This window comes from Thalassophryne amazonica, chromosome 16 (genome assembly GCF_902500255.1).
Source record: "Thalassophryne amazonica chromosome 16, fThaAma1.1, whole genome shotgun sequence".
NCBI lineage: Eukaryota > Metazoa > Chordata > Actinopteri > Batrachoidiformes > Batrachoididae > Thalassophryne > Thalassophryne amazonica.
The window spans coordinates 24,964,993-24,981,469 of record NC_047118.1 but is presented as its reverse complement, the minus strand read 5'-3'; the positions used below and the strand labels follow the sequence as shown (position 1 = coordinate 24,981,469).

The window sequence follows — 16,477 nt, the reverse complement described above, 5'->3', positions numbered from 1 at the left end:
AGCACACTAGTAAACCAGCAAAATCTTGGTTCCAAACCAACAAAATTAATGTTTTGGAGTGGCCTGCCCAATCCCCAGACCTAAATCCAATTGAGAACTTGTGGGGTGACATAAAAAAAGCTGTTTCTGAAGCAAAACCAAGAAATATGAATGAATTGTAGAATGTTGTTAAAGAATCTTGGAGTGGAATAACAGCTGAAAGGTGCCACAAGTTGGTTGACTCCATGCCTCGCAGATGTGAAGAAATCATGAAAAACTGTGGTTATACAACTAAATGCTCCTTTAGTGATTCACAGGATTGCTAAAAAAAGCAGTTTGAACATAATAGTTTTGAGTTTATGGCGTCAACAGCAGATGCTACTATTATTGTGAACACCCCCTTTTCTACTTTTTTTTTTACTAATAGCCAAATTTCATAGCCTTAAGAGTGTGCATATCATGAATGCGTGGTCTTGTTGGATTTGTGAGACTCTAATGAATCTACTGGTACCTACTGGTGCTCTTGCTTGCCTCTACTGGTGGTTGGCTCTCACTGCGGTATTGTATCACTTCCTGTTCCGGAGCACAGCGGTGTTTTGCTGTATCTGTTAGCTGTTTAATCTGCACAGTTAGATTGATCTAGTTATCTAGATTACGATTTGTTTCCCAGTGTAATCTTTACGTGCCTTAACTAAAGCACTCCTTCTGCTGAATCACCTCTAAATTATTTACACATTATTCACTTTGCGTGTTTTTAGGAATCCGCTAGCTTAGCGTAGCTACTAGCTCTTAGCCGATTTAGCATGGCGGCTTCTCTTGTCTCTCCCACACTTTTCTGCTCTGGGTGTGAAATGTTTAGTTATTCCTCGGCCTCCTTTAGCAGTAACAGTACTTGTAATAAGTGTAGCTTATTCGTAGCTTTGGAAGCCAGGCTGGGCGAATTGGAGACTCGGCTCCGCACCGTGGAAAATTCTACAGCTAGCCAGGCCCCTGTAGTCGGTGCGGACCAAGGTAGCTTAGCCGCCGTTAGTTACCCCCTGGCAGATCCCGAGCAGCCGGGAAAGCAGGCCGACTGGGTGACTGTGAGGAGGAAGCATAGCCCTAAACAGAAGCCCCGTGTACACCGCCAACCCGTTCACATCTCTAACCGTTTTTCCCCACTCGATGACACACCCGCCGAGGATCAAACTCTGGTTATTGGCGACTCTGTTTTGAGAAATGTGAAGTTAGCGACACCAGCAACCATAGTCAATTGTCTTCCGGGGGCCAGAGCAGGTGACATTGAAGGAAATTTGAAACTGCTGGCTAAGGCTAAGCGTAAATTTGGTAAGATTGTAATTCACGTCGGCAGTAATGACACCCGGTTACGCCAATCGGAGGTCACTAAAATTAACATTAAATCGGTGTGTAACTTTGCAAAAACAATGTCGGACTCTGTAGTTTTCTCTGGGCCCCTCCCCAATCAGACCGGGAGTGACATGTTTAGCCGCATGTTGCTGGCTGTCTGAGTGGTGTCCAAAAAATGAGGTGGGCTTCATAGATAATTGGCAAAGCTTCTGGGGAAAACCTGGTCTTGTTAGGAGAGACGGCATCCATCCCACTTTGGATGGAGCAGCTCTCATTTCTAGAAATCTGGCCAATTTTCTTAAATCCTCCAAACTGTGACTATCCAGGGTTGGGACCAGGAAGCAGAGTTGTAGTCTTACACACCTCTCTGCAGCTTCTCTCCCCCTGCCATCCCCTCATTACCCCATCCCCGTAGAGACGGTGCCTGCTCCCAGACTACCAATAACCAGCAAAAATCTATTTAAGCATAAAAATTCAAAAAGAAAAAATAATATAGCACCTTCAACTGCACCACAGACTAAAACAGTTAAATGTGGTCTATTAAACATTAGGTCTCTCTCTTCTAAGTCCCTGTTGGTAAATGATATAATAATTGATCAACATATTGATTTATTCTGCCTAACAGAAACCTGGTTACAGCAGGATGAATATGTTAGTTTAAATGAGTCAACACCCCCGAGTCACACTAACTGTCAGAATGCTCATAGCACGGGCCGGGGTGGAGGATTAGCAGCAATCTTCCATTCCAGCTTATTAATTAATCAAAAACCCAGACAGAGCTTTAATTCATTTGAAAGATTGACTCTTAGTCTTGTCCATCCAAATTGGAAGTCCCAAAAAACAGTTTTATTTGTTATTATCTATCGTCCACCTGGTCGTTACTGTGAGTTTCTCTGTGAATTTTCAGACCTTTTGTCTGACTTAGTGCTTAGCTCAGATAAGATAATTATAGTGGGCGATTTTAACATCCACACAGATGCTGAGAATGACAGCCTCAACACTGCATTTAATATATTATTAGACTCTATTGGCTTTGCTCAAAATGTAAATGAGTCCACCCACCACTTTAATCATATCTTAGATCTTGTTCTGACTTATGGTATGGAAATAGAAGACTTAACAGTATTCCCTGAAAACTCCCTTCTGTCTGATCATTACTCTGATGGACTACCCAGCAGTGGGGAATACGTTTCATTACACTAGAAGTCTTTCAGAAAGCGCTGTAACTAGGTTTAAGGATATGATTCCTTCTTTATGTTCTCTAATGCCATATACGAACACAGTGCAGAGTAGCTACCTAAACTCTGTAAGGGAGATAGAGTATCTCGTCAATAGTTTTACATCCTCATTGAAGACAACTTTGGATGCTGTAGCTCCTCTGAAAAAGAGAGCTTTAAATTAGAAGTGTCTGACTCCGTGGTATAACTCACAAACTCGTAGCTTAAAGCAGATAACCCGTAAGTTGGAGAAGAAATGGCGTCTCACTAATTTAGAAGATCTTCACTTAGCCTGGAAAAAGAGTCTGTTGCTCTAGAAAAAAGCCCTCCGTAAAGCTAGGACATCTTTCTACTCATCACTAATTGAAGAAAATAAGAACAACCCCAGGTTTCTTTTCAGCACTGTAGCCAGGCTGACAAAGAGTCAGAGCTCTATTGAGCTGAGTATTCCATTAACTTTAACTAGTAATGACTTCATGACTTTCGTTGCTAACAAAATTTTAACTATTAGAGAAAAAATTACTCATAACCATCCCAAAGACATATCATTATCTTTGGCTGCTTTCAGTGATGCCGGTATTTGGTTAGACTCTTTCTCTCCGATTGTTCTGAGTTATTTTCATTAGTTACTTCATCCAAACCATCAACATGTTTATTAGACCCCATTCCTACCAGGCTGCTCAAGGAAGCCCTACCATTATTTAATGCTTCGATCTTAAATATGATCAATCTATCTTTGTTAGTTGGCTATGTACCACAGGCTTTTAAGGTGGCAGTAATTAAACCATTACTTAAAAAGCCATCACTTGACCCAGCTATCTTAACTAATTATAGGCCAATCTCCAACCTTCCTTTTCTCTCAAAAATTCTTGAAAGGGTAGTTGTAAAACAGCTAACTGATCATCTGCAGAGGAATGGTCTATTTGAAGAGTTTCAGTCAGGTTTTAGAATTCATCATAGTACAGAAACAGCATTAGTGAAGGTTACAAATGATCTTCTTATGGCCTCGGACAGTGGACTCATCTCTGTGCTTGTTCTGTTAGACCTCAGTGCTGCTTTTGATACTGTTGACCATAAAATTTTATTACAGAGATTAGAGCATGCCATAGGTATTAAAGGCACTGCGCTGCGGTGGTTTGAATCATATTTGTCTAATAGATTACAATTTGTTCATGTAAATGGGGAATCTTCTTCACAGACTAAAGTTAATTATGGAGTTCCACAAGGTTCTGTGCTAGGACCAATTTTATTCACTTTATACATGCTTCCCTTAGGCAGTATTATTAGACGGTATTGCTTAAATTTTCATTGTTACGCAGATGATACCCAGCTTTATCTATCCATGAAGCCAGAGGACACACACCAATTAGCTAAACTGCAGGATTGTCTTACAGACATAAAGACATGGATGACCTCTAATTTCCTGCTTTTAAACTCAGATAAAACTGAAGTTATTGTACTTGGCCCCACAAATCTTAGAAACATGGTGTCTAACCAGATCCTTACTCTGGATGGCATTACCCTGACCTCTAGTAATACTGTGAGAAATCTTGGAGTCATTTTTGATCAGGATATGTCATTCAAAGCGCATATTAAACAAATATGTAGGACTGCTTTTTTGCATTTACGCAATATCTCTAAAATCAGAAAGGTCTTGTCTCAGAGTGATGCTGAAAAACTAATTCATGCATTTATTTCCTCTAGGCTGGACTATTGTAATTCATTATTATCAGGTTGTCCTAAAAGTTCCCTAAAAAGCCTTCAGTTAATTCAAAATGCTGCAGCTAGAGTACTGACGGGGACTAGAAGGAGAGAGCATATCTCACCCATATTGGCCTCTCTTCATTGGCTTCCTGTTAATTCTAGAATAGAATTTAAAATTCTTCTTCTTACTTATAAGGTTTTGAATAATCAGGTCCCATCTTATCTTAGGGACCTCATAGTACCATATCACCCCAATAGAGCGCTTCGCTCTCAGACTGCAGGCTTACTTGTAGTTCCTAGGGTTTGTAAGAGTAGAATGGGAGGCAGAGCCTTCAGCTTTCAGGCTCCTCTCCTGTGGAACCAGCTCCCAATTCAGATCAGGGAGACAGACACCCTCTCTACTTTTAAGATTAGGCTTAAAACTTTCCTTTTTGCTAAAGCTTATAGTTAGGGCTGGATCAGGTGACCCTGAACCATCCCTTAGTTATGCTGCTATAGACTTAGACTGCTGGGGGGTTCCCATGATGCATTGTTTCTTTCTCTTTTTGCTCTGTATGCACCACTCTGCATTTAATCATTAGTGATCAATCTCTGCTCCCCTCCACAGCATGTCTTTTTCCTGGTTCTCTCCCTCAGCCCCAACCAGTCCCAGCAGAAGACTGCCCCTCCATGAGCCTGGTTCTGCTGGAGGTTTCTTCCTGTTAAAAGGGAGTTTTTCCTTCCCACTGTAGCCAAGTGCTTGCTCACAGGGGGTCGTTTTGACCGTTGGGGTTTTACATAATTATTGTATGGCCTTGCCTTACAATATAAAGCGCCTTGGGGCAACTGTTTGTTGTGATTTGGCGCTATATAAAAAAATTGATTGATTGATTGATTGATTGTTTCCCATGTAACAATAAGAAATATACTCAAAACCTGGATTAATCTTTTTAGTCACATAGCACTACTAGTATTCTGAACACTACTGTAAATAGAAACATTGTTCACAATCAAGCTTCTGAGTGTGCGACTCACCTTTGGCAATCGCATCATTTTTTTCATAAATTGCTGAAAAGAAAATGTATCAGTATCAAGGTAGCACTTGTAGTAGAGCTATCAGGAATTTGAAACTACATTTCTCTAAACTGTAAAATTACATTACTAGTTTTTAACATGATCTTGTATTTCATGATTATTTACAACATACATTGTTGGCATTGCTTTTTACTGTCTATCACAACTATTTAGCTATTTACACACTTGTGGTACTATAGTGCTATTGTAAATGCCTGGTGATGTTCTGGTGTCTCCCTTTGTTGCTCGTTGTTTAATGTTTTAATATTTTTCCTAATATCTTTTTATTGTATTATTTGCTATACAGTTTCCTATTTTCACCAAAAGTTAACTTCTCAAATGAATACTAAACAGTTGAGACCTTGCCCAACATTTGAACAGCTTTTGTCACCATCTATTGGACAATGTGTGCATATCGGTGCTTTTGGTACATTTCCCACTTGTGAAACCCAAAACTCAGTAAAAAAAAAAAGAAAAAAAAAAGGTATTTAGAAATGTCAGAAATGCATGATTTTGTTGCATACAAAGCTTTACCCTCCCAGTAGTAATGTATAAAAAATTCTGTTTTGAGAGTTTTACATTTCTTGAGTTTTAAGATATGAAAGTTTTCCAGAAGGATGAATGGAAGGATGGAATTTCTCCTGACAAGCACAACTAACAGTTGTGAAAAAGAACTGAAAAAACTGTCCTGATCCCGTCCTGGTCTGGTCTGAGTAAAAAGTAAGATTAATGCATTATGAGCATAGACTGATATAGTAAAAACATACATCAAGTAGGCCATATTTCTTCAGATGTTCTTGTAACACTACAGAACTAATGATTATAAAGTATGTTGTAAGCATTATTTCATTTCTTTTTTCAGCATAGTAAATTTTTGATCTCTATACATCTGCCCTTTTTACTCATTTATTACTTCTGAAATGAATTCTTCAAAATAACAATTCTCAAAAACACATCAATCATCATAGGTGAGCAAAGCACTCAGAGGGTTGATTGCCAGCACTGATTTTATAAGACTATGACTATAAAAAAAATGATTGTTGAAAGATGTTGGTTGTATGGACGTAGGTTAACAAGTTTACTCAAAGTCACATGTTCTTTTATCAACCTAAATTTGCAGGTTTGACGAGTTGATAATCTCAACTAGATTACATGTTTCTGAAAAATCATTTGTATATCATATGCATATCACTATCGCAGTTGTTTGGTTTGTCATAGCATATACAAGGGGCTATGGTAGAATAATCACTATTCCTAATCTGTATCTCAGAGTTTGTAATAGTTTGTGTCTGTTTAGATCATCATGAGTGTAAGACAGACTCCTGTGGACCGCATGCTGAGTGTACATCTGAGGGAGGCTGTGTTTGCTCTCCTGGGTATGAAATGGAAAAAATGTACCTACCAAAATCAGACGCATACAACTGCACTGGTAAGCACAGTCAATTCATTTTAATTGTACAAAGTGGTGTTAGTATTAATTGTCAGATGGTCTGGGACCATGTGTTGGCGCAATGTGTCACTATCTACCTCCCCAAGCCACTGACGGTCTTCAACACTGAGTAGCTGATGTTTACTCAAAATGCAGATTTTTCTCATGAGAAATTAGTAGTAAAATGTGCAAAAAAAAGTATTTTACATTTTCCTCCAGATGGTGGAGTTTTCCACCAAAAAGAAAAGCTAGACAACTGGTATTCTACGGGTCGTGAAAGTATGTTATACAATGCAAGTTATACTCATTATCCTAGGCTTCCTAAGTTACTTTTTTGACAAAAAAAATCACTCCACCTGTACCCATACATTGTCTGAAAAGATGTAGTACCCAAGATGGAGTAATATGTATTGTCACTATATGAATTATTGGATCCATTAGGCTTCTTGCAGTTAGGCAACAAAACAAAATATGAAATAGAAATAATCAGCTCTTTCATGGTAATGCGACACATTTCATTCATTTTTGGCTCAACTCAGAACTTTATGCAACAAGTACACTTGTGTTCTTTAAACATGGGTTTGTAATTTCTTGCAGATATTGATGAGTGTCAAACTTCATACCCCTGCGGGGCAAACGCTGAGTGTGCCAACACTGTTAGTGCATTTGACTGTTCCTGTGTGAAGGGATACCAAGCAACAGATCCAGATGTACCACCTGGAAAATCTAACCTGTGCATAGGTAGTTTCAAAATACTTGTAGCCTCAGTACTGTTCAGGTTGAAAAAAAAACTATTTCTCTCCTTTCAGACATTGATGAGTGTAAGAAAAAAATCTGCGGTAGTGGTGGGGTCTGTTACAACAACATAGGCTCTTTCACGTGTGTGTGTCACACCGGCTACCACCTTGTACCCGAGGCAGTTCCTCTTTGTGAAGGTATGTTTGTCTTAATAGCACGATGTAATGCACCACTATGCATAAAACAAAGGTTCGGAACATGTTTGAAAGAAATGCTGATAAATGGTTCTTACATGCATAGAAATTAAATAAATATTTTAAGAATACATTGAAATTTTGAGATGTTTAACATAGCCATTGAAAAAAAAAATGCCAACATTCAAAATCTTATTTTCTTTGTTTTCTTTGTTAGCATTTTTGGTCCTCTTCAAGAAAGCGCTTCAATCAGGCAATTAAAAGACATTTAACATCCAGAAGTCTTAAACACCAAAATTTAAAAAGCGAGTCCCTTCGGCTGTTCTCTTGTTTGCACTAGGGGTCACCACAGTCAATCCGAGGTGGATCTGCATGTTGAATTGGCACGTTTTATGTCAAATGCCCTTCCTGACGCAATTCCACATTACATGAAGGAAGGTGGTAGGGGTGGGGTTTGAACAAGGAACCTTCTGCACTGAAACTAAGTGCACTAACCACTTGTCCAATACCCCTGTCTTAAAACATCCAAATTTAATCCCCCCCCCAAAAAAAATTAATAAAAATAATATTTTCAGTGTTCTCAAATAATTGACAAAAATAAGTTTTTTTGTGTAATTAAAACACCAAAATTTAATTACTCAAAAAATAAACATTTAAAAAAATGCAGATTAAAATTTCAATATGATTTTATTTATTTATTTATTTTGTCAATTAAGCCCCTACCCCCCCCCCCCCCAATATTATTTTGTATACACTGGTATACAAATATTAATAACAAATATTAATACAAATATTTAGAAGTTGCCTGCTTCAGAAATAAAATGTGCTATTTGTTATGGATTTTGGCATGTTGAGTTCAAATATGACAATAATAATGACCAATTGGCTATTGTTTCCAAAATATATAAGGTTTTACATTTTGTGTCTACATAATTATATTGTGTTAACAGTAGTGTGTTCATGAAAAATCATAAGCATAGGTCTTTTTTATGTTTCTCTGACTGTTTACCTGTTCTCTTTTTGTAACACTTTAAACATCAGAAAAAGGGTTATATATTAACCCTTAGTAGCACAGTAGTATTACAGCTTTATTGAGGATTTATTTCATTCATTTAAAAGAAAAAAACAGAAAAGCAAAAGCAAAATTAACAAAACATTACAAACCATTGAATGAAAAGGAGCAGTTTGGAAGAACAAGTCTTATATATTCTGCCCCTTTTTTACAATACAATCTTGCAAAGCATCATCAATCGACATCATTGCATTTCTATGACTTTGTCACATGCCACCGACTTCTTTCCTAATTTTAACCATTATTTAAAAGACTACATCCCTAATAGATTACATTTTAAACTTCAAACATTCTAAACATTATTAACAGATTACATTTTTGGCTTTGTCACAGCCCACTGACTTATTTCATAGTTTCATACTTATGAAATATATCAAGTTTAATATGTTTTTAAAATAATTTAAGCGACCTTGATTCTTTGATTTCTTTGTTGAGGTTATTCGATAATTTTACACCATTCACTGCAATACTCCGTTCCTTTATCTTGGTTCTGAATCTTGTTTTTTTAAAGACTTCTATGCCCTTCAAATTACTCTTTTTTTCAAACATATTTTGAATGTTTATTGGTAAGGTATTGTTATTTGCTTGGTACATTATTTGTAGTAATTTCAAATCAACTAAATCATGAAATTTAAGTACTCTATACTTAATAAACAATGGATTAGATGGATCTCTAAATTGACTGTTGCCAATCACTTTTAAAGCTCTTTTCTGCAAAATAAATAAAGGTTGTGTATAAGTTGTACATGTTGATCCCCAGATTTCTACACAATAAGTCAAATATGGAACAATGAATTGTACAATGTTAATAATCCATAACTATTTAATGAATATTTAACTTTATGCAAAACAGCAATGGCTTTCTTTCCTTTTGTATGTAATTTATGTGTGACTTCCATGTAAAATCTTCATCAATCATAACTCCTAAAAATTTCATTTCTTTTACCATTGGAATGTCCATTCCATCTATTTTTAATGATAGTAGCATTTCTTAAAACTACAGCCAATCAACAATTTCAAACATTTTCATTCTCAGTGGTCCAAAATTAGTAAAATCTAAGTATCTTTATTTCAGAAGCATTTTGGCTGTAGACCAGTGTTATTATTATGATGTAAAACAGAAAATATATCATTTAAGCCTAGGTTACTGGGTCAAAAAATCAGAATGTGTAATTACCCAAAGTAAAATATTCCATGAAAAATGAGCACAGCTGTTCAGTTTTGTTTGTTTGTTGTTAATGCTGAGCACAGAAATGGTGGTTCTTAAAAATTATCTTTTCACATCTCAAAGAATCAATCGATCTCTCTGTTCGCTGTTTTAATTATAAATGAGCTGCTACTTGTCCCTGAATTTAGACAGTGTCACCTTTTATCTGTTTCTTCTTTAGATGTTGATGAGTGTTTCAACTCCACCGTGTGTGGTCCACATTCCATCTGCACCAACACAATTGGAAGTTACACATGTGCTTGCAAAGTGGGCTTCAGAGAATCTGATACAACCCAACCGCCAAGTGAAATCAACATTTGCATTGGTAATTGCATCAAGACAGTGGAAGAAAATGAGAACACAAGCATATCTTTCTCTGTTGATTACTAATAATATTTAGTTGTGTATAGTGAAGGAAAATTTGGAAACACAGGTGTGGTGACCTTAAGACCTTTCACACTGGCTTGGGAGAAAATACCACATACTCATTGTGTTTGGATTATCACTCCAAATACTGCATTTGCTTTTGTTTACAGTGTAATTTTGTGGAATTTTGACAGATATCGATGAGTGTTTCGAAGATATCATCATCTGTGGCCCTGATTGCAACTGCACAAATACAATTGGGTCGTACATCTGCACCTGCCACAGCGGTTACCGTCTGTATAACAAGGCTGTCATAGCCAGCTACCAAAACCCATGTCAAGGTGTGCACATAGTTTTTTGTCCACTCTTTCCATCACATATGTCTACACTATTGTGTAGTGAGAAAATACTGCAGTAAAGAAGTCTGTGATATGCAGCTTATGTGTGCGTTCTCTTCATTACAGACATAGATGAGTGTAGTGAGACACCAGGAATATGTGGAAAACAAACCGTGTGCACGAATGTACCAGGAACGTTTTTTTGTTCTTGTCCTGATCGATTCTATCCTTCAACCGGATTGGACTGGATAGTTGGGATCTCATATTGTAAACGTGAGCAAGGTTGAATTTCAAGACATCTATCTATCTATCTATCTATCTATCTATCTATCTATCTATCTATCTATCTATCTATCTATCTATCTATCTATCTATCTATCTATCTATCTATCTATCTATCTATCTATCTATCTATCTATCTATCTATCTGTCTATCTGTCTATCTGTCTGTCTGTCTGTCTGTCTGTCTGTGCATCTCTCTCTAATTTACATAATGACATGTTATATATTATATATACTATGTACTTTTTAAAGACGATTGTTTATAATGTTTTCTGACATACTAACAGGGCTTCAAGAGATTCTCAATGAAATTGAAGTAAAAGAGGTAAAACTCCATCTTCCTTTCTTTTACACATTGCTCTGTGGAAATTAAATAGATATTTATTATCATTGCAAGTTATACAATTTTGCAACGATTGTCAAAAGATGATATAAAGCGAACTTGAACCTTTTACTTTAAGGGGTACACATTTATTTTTAAACATAATAGTTGTAATAATTGCACATTGTAAGGTCATTACAATTTAAATTTTTTTTCAACTGATTTCATAGTGATAGATTTTAAATTTAGATTTAGCAGAGTTCCATTAAAACTACAATTCCAAGACAGTCTTTTGTAGGAGCCTCAGTGAGACGGAGAGATGTCTGTATTTCCACCACAATTAACCTTTGTTACTTTTACAGAGTACGTGTTCTTATGAACACGTACATTGCCTCTACTGGCCTCTACTGGTGGTTGGCTCTCACTGCGGTATTGTATCACTTCCTGTTCCGGAGCACAGCGGTGTTTTTCTGTATCTGTTAGCTGTTTAATCTGCGCAGTTAGATTGATCTAGTTATCTAGATTACGATTTGTTTCCCAGTGTAATCTTTACGTGCCTTAACTAAAGCACTCCTTCTGCTGAATCACCTCTAAATTATTTACACATTATTCACTTTGCGTGTTTTTAGGAATCCGCTAGCTTAGCGTAGCTACTAGCTCTTAGCCGATTTAGCATGGCGGCTTCTCCTGTCTCTCCCGCACTTTTCTGCTCTGGGTGTGAAATGTTTAGTTATTCCTCGGCCTCCTTTAGCAGTAACGGTACTTGTAATAAGTGTAGCTTATTCGTAGCTTTGGAGGCCAGGCTGGGCGAATTGGAGACTCGGCACCGCACCGTGGAAAATTCTACAGCTAGCCAGGCCCCTGTAGTCGGTGCGGACCAAGGTAGCTTAGCCGCCGTTAGTTCCCCCCTGGCAGATCCCGAGCAGCCGGGAAAGCAGGCTGACTGGGTGACTGTGAGGAGGAAGCGTAGCCCTAAACAGAAGCCCTGTGTACACCGCCAACCCGTTCACATTTCTAACCGTTTTTCCCCACTCGGCGACACACCCGCCGAGGATCAAACTCTGGTTATTGGCGACTCTGTTTTGAGAAATGTGAAGTTAGCGACACCAGCAACCATAGTCAATTGTCTTCCGGGGGCCAGAGCAGGCGACATTGAAGGAAATTTGAAACTGCTGGCTAAGGCTAAGCGTAAATTTGATAAGATTGTAATTCACGTCGGCAGTAATGACACCCGGTTACGCCAATCGGAGGTCACTAAAATTAACATTAAATCGGTGTGTAACTTTGCAAAAACAATGTCGGAGTCTGTAGTTTTCTCTGGGCCCCTCCCCAATCGGACCGGGAGTGACATGTTTAGCCGCATGTTCTCCTTGAATTGCTGGCTGTCTGAGTGGTGTCCAAAAAATGAGGTGGGCTTCATAGATAATTGGCAAAGCTTCTGGGGAAAACCTGGTCTTGTTAGGAGAGACGGCATCCATCCCACTTTGGATGGAGCAGCTCTCATTTCTAGAAATCGGGCCAATTTTCTTAAATCCTCCAAACCGTGACTATCCAGGGTTGGGACCAGGAAGCAGAGTTGTAGTCTTACACACCTCTCTGCAGCTTCTCTCCCCCTGCCATCCCCTCATTACCCCATCCCCGTAGAGACGGTGCCTGCTCCCAGACTACCAATAACCAGCAAAAATCTATTTAAGCATAAAAATTCAAAAATAAAAAATAATATAGCACCTTCAACTGCACCACAGACTAAAACAGTTAAATGTGGTCTATTAAACATTAGGTCTCTCTCTTCTAAGTCCCTGTTGGTAAATGATATAATAATTGATCAACATATTGATTTATTCTGCCTTACAGAAACCTGGTTACAGCAGGATGAATATGTTAGTTTAAATGAGTCAACACCCCCGAGTCACACTAACTGTCAGAATGCTCGTAGCACGGGCCGGGGCGGAGGATTAGCAGCAATCTTCCATTCCAGCTTATTAATTAATCAAAAACCCAGACAGAGCTTTAATTCATTTGAAAGCTTGACTCTTAGTCTTGTCCATCCAAATTGGAAGTCCCAAAAACCAGTTTTATTTGTTATTGTCTATCGTCCACCTGGTCGTTACTGTGAGTTTCTCTGTGAATTTTCAGACCTTTTGTCTGACTTAGTGCTTAGCTCAGATAAGATAATTATAGTGGGCGATTTTAACATCCACACAGATGCTGAGAATGACAGCCTCAACACTGCATTTAATCTATTATTAGACTCTATTGGCTTTGCTCAAAAAGTAAATGAGTCCACCCACCACTTTAATCATATCTTAGATCTTGTTCTGACTTATGGTATGGAAATAGAAGACTTAACAGTATTCCCTGAAAACTCCCTTCTGTCTGATCATTTCTTAATAACATTTACATTTACTCTGATGGACTACCCAGCAGTGGGGAATAAGTTTCATTACACTAGAAGTCTTTCAGAAAGCGCTGTAACTAGGTTTAAGGATATGATTCCTTCTTTATGTTCTCTAATGCCATATACCAACACAGTGCAGAGTAGCTACCTAAACTCTGTAAGGGAGATAGAGTATCTCATCAATAGTTTTACATCCTCATTGAAGACAACTTTGGATGCTGTAGCTCCTCTAAAAAAGAGAGCTTTAAATCAGAAGTGCCTGACTCCGTGGTATAACTCACAAACCCGTAGCTTAAAGCAGATAACCCGTAAGTTGGAGAGGAAATGGCGTCTCACTAATTTAGAAGATCTTCACTTAGCCTGGAAAAAGAGTCTGTTGCTCTATAAAAAAGCCCTCCGTAAAGCTAGGACATCTTTCTACTCATCACTAATTGAAGAAAATAAGAACAACCCCAGGTTTCTTTTCAGCACTGTAGCCAGGCTGACAAAGAGTCAGAGCTCTATTGAGCTCAGTATTCCATTAACTTTAACTAGTAATGACTTCATGACTTTCTTTGCTAACAAAATTTTAACTATTAGAGAAAAAATTACTCATAACCATCCCAAAGACGTATCGTTATCTTTGGCTGCTTTCAGTGATGCCGGTATTTGGTTAGACTCTTTCTCTCCGATTGTTCTGTCTGAGTTATTTTCATTAGTTACTTCATCCAAACCATCAACATGTTTATTAGACCCCATTCCTACCAGGCTGCTCAAGGAAGCCCTACCATTATTTAATGCTTCGATCTTAAATATGATCAATCTATCTTTGTTAGTTGGCTATGTACCACAGGCTTTTAAGGTGGCAGTAATTAAACCATTACTTAAAAAGCCATCACTTGACCCAGCTATCTTAGCTAATTATAGGCCAATCTCCAACCTTCCTTTTCTCTCAAAAATTCTTGAAAGGGTAGTTGTAAAACAGCTAACTGATCATCTGCAGAGGAATGGTCTATTTGAAGAGTTTCAGTCAGGTTTTAGAATTCATCATAGTACAGAAACAGCATTAGTGAAGGTTACAAATGATCTTCTTATGGCCTTGGACAGTGGACTCATCTCTGTGCTTGTTCTGTTAGACCTCAGTGCTGCTTTTGATACTGTTGACCATAAAATTTTATTACAGAGATTAGAGCATGCCATAGGTATTAAAGGCACTGCGCTGCGGTGGTTTGAATCATATTTGTCTAATAGATTACAATTTGTTCATGTAAATGGGGAATCTTCTTCACAGACTAAAGTTAATTATGGAGTTCCACAAGGTTCTGTGCTAGGACCAATTTTATTCACTTTATACATGCTTCCCTTAGGCAGTATTATTAGACGGTATTGCTTAAATTTTCATTGTTATGCAGATGATACCCAGCTTTATCTATCCATGAAGCCAGAGGACACACACCAATTAGCTAAACTGCAGGATTGTCTTACAGACATAAAGACCTGGATGACCTCTAATTTCCTGCTTTTAAACTCAGATAAAACTGAAGTTATTGTACTTGGCCCCACAAATCTTAGAAACATGGTGTCTAACCAGATCCTTACTCTGGATGGCATTACCCTGACCTCTAGTAATACTGTGAGAAATCTTGGAGTCATTTTTGATCAGGATATGTCATTCAATGTGCATATTAAACAAATATGTAGGACTGCTTTTTTGCATTTGCGCAATATCTCTAAAATTAGAAAGGTCTTGTCTCAGAGTGATGCTGAAAAACTAATTCATGCATTTATTTCCTCTAGGCTGGACTATTGTAATTCATTATTATCAGGTTGGCCTAAAAGTTCCCTAAAAAGCCTTCAGTTAATTCAAAATGCTGCAGCTAGAGTACTGACGGGGACTAGAAGGAGAGAGCATATCTCACCCATATTGGCCTCTCTTCATTGGCTTCCTGTTAATTCTAGAATAGAATTTAAAATTCTTCTTCTTACTTATAAGGTTTTGAATAATCAGGTCCCATCTTATCTTAGGGACCTCGTAGTACCATATCACCCCAATAGAGCGCTTCGCTCTCAGACTGCAGGCTTACTTGTAGTTCCTAGGGTTTGTAAGAGTAGAATGGGAGGCAGAGCCTTCAGCTTTCAGGCTCCTCTCCTGTGGAACCAGCTCCCAATTCAGATCAGGGAGACAGACACCCTCTCTACTTTTAAGATTAGGCTTAAAACTTTCCTTTTTGCTAAAGCTTATAGTTAGGGCTGGATCAGGTGACCCTGAACCATCCCTTAGTTATGCTGCTATAGACGTAGACTGCTGGGGGGTTCCCATGATGCACTGTTTCTTTCTCTTTTTGCTCTGTATGCACCACTCTGCATTTAATCATTAGTGATCGATCTCTGCTCCCCTCCACAGCATGTCTTTTTCCTGGTTCTCTCCCTCAGCCCCAACCAGTCCCAGCAGAAGACTGCCCCTCCCTGAGCCTGGTTCTGCTGGAGGTTTCTTCCTGTTAAAAGGGAGTTTTTCCTTCCCACTGTAGCCAAGTGCTTGCTCACAGGGGGTCGTTTTGACCGTTAGGGTTTTACATAATTATTGTATGGCCTTGCCTTACAATATAAAGCGCCTTGGGACAACTGTTTGTTGTGATTTGGCGCTATATGAAAAAATTGATTGATTGATTGATTATGAACCTGTATTTGTGTTTGTGTTGTCAGCTGCTTAAAATCAGTGATGTAATAATGGTTACATCATCATTGTTAGTTGGAATTTTTGGTCATTTTAAAGATGTACTTAGTGTATTATTATGACTTTATCAAGACTCCTCCTGACTACCAGGAAGGTCAGGAGGATATACCTGGTAGTC

At 38.2% G+C, this 16,477-nt stretch overlaps 1 protein-coding gene across 1 annotated transcript in view; it reads left to right on the top strand.

The window, feature by feature from the left end:
* Positions 1 to 6,603: 6,603 nt before the first annotated feature.
* The window catches only part of LOC117528021 (adhesion G protein-coupled receptor E1-like), a 39,186-nt gene continuing 29,312 nt past the window's right edge, over positions 6,604 to 16,477 (top strand). Inside the window, exons 1-5 of the mRNA XM_034190542.1 lie at positions 6,604 to 6,676; positions 7,327 to 7,470; positions 10,122 to 10,265; positions 10,501 to 10,647; positions 11,214 to 11,251. Of these exons, the coding sequence (XP_034046433.1) occupies positions 6,604 to 6,676; positions 7,327 to 7,470; positions 10,122 to 10,265; positions 10,501 to 10,647; positions 11,214 to 11,251 (546 nt within the window). The remainder of the gene's footprint in view (positions 6,677 to 7,326; positions 7,471 to 10,121; positions 10,266 to 10,500; positions 10,648 to 11,213; positions 11,252 to 16,477) is intronic.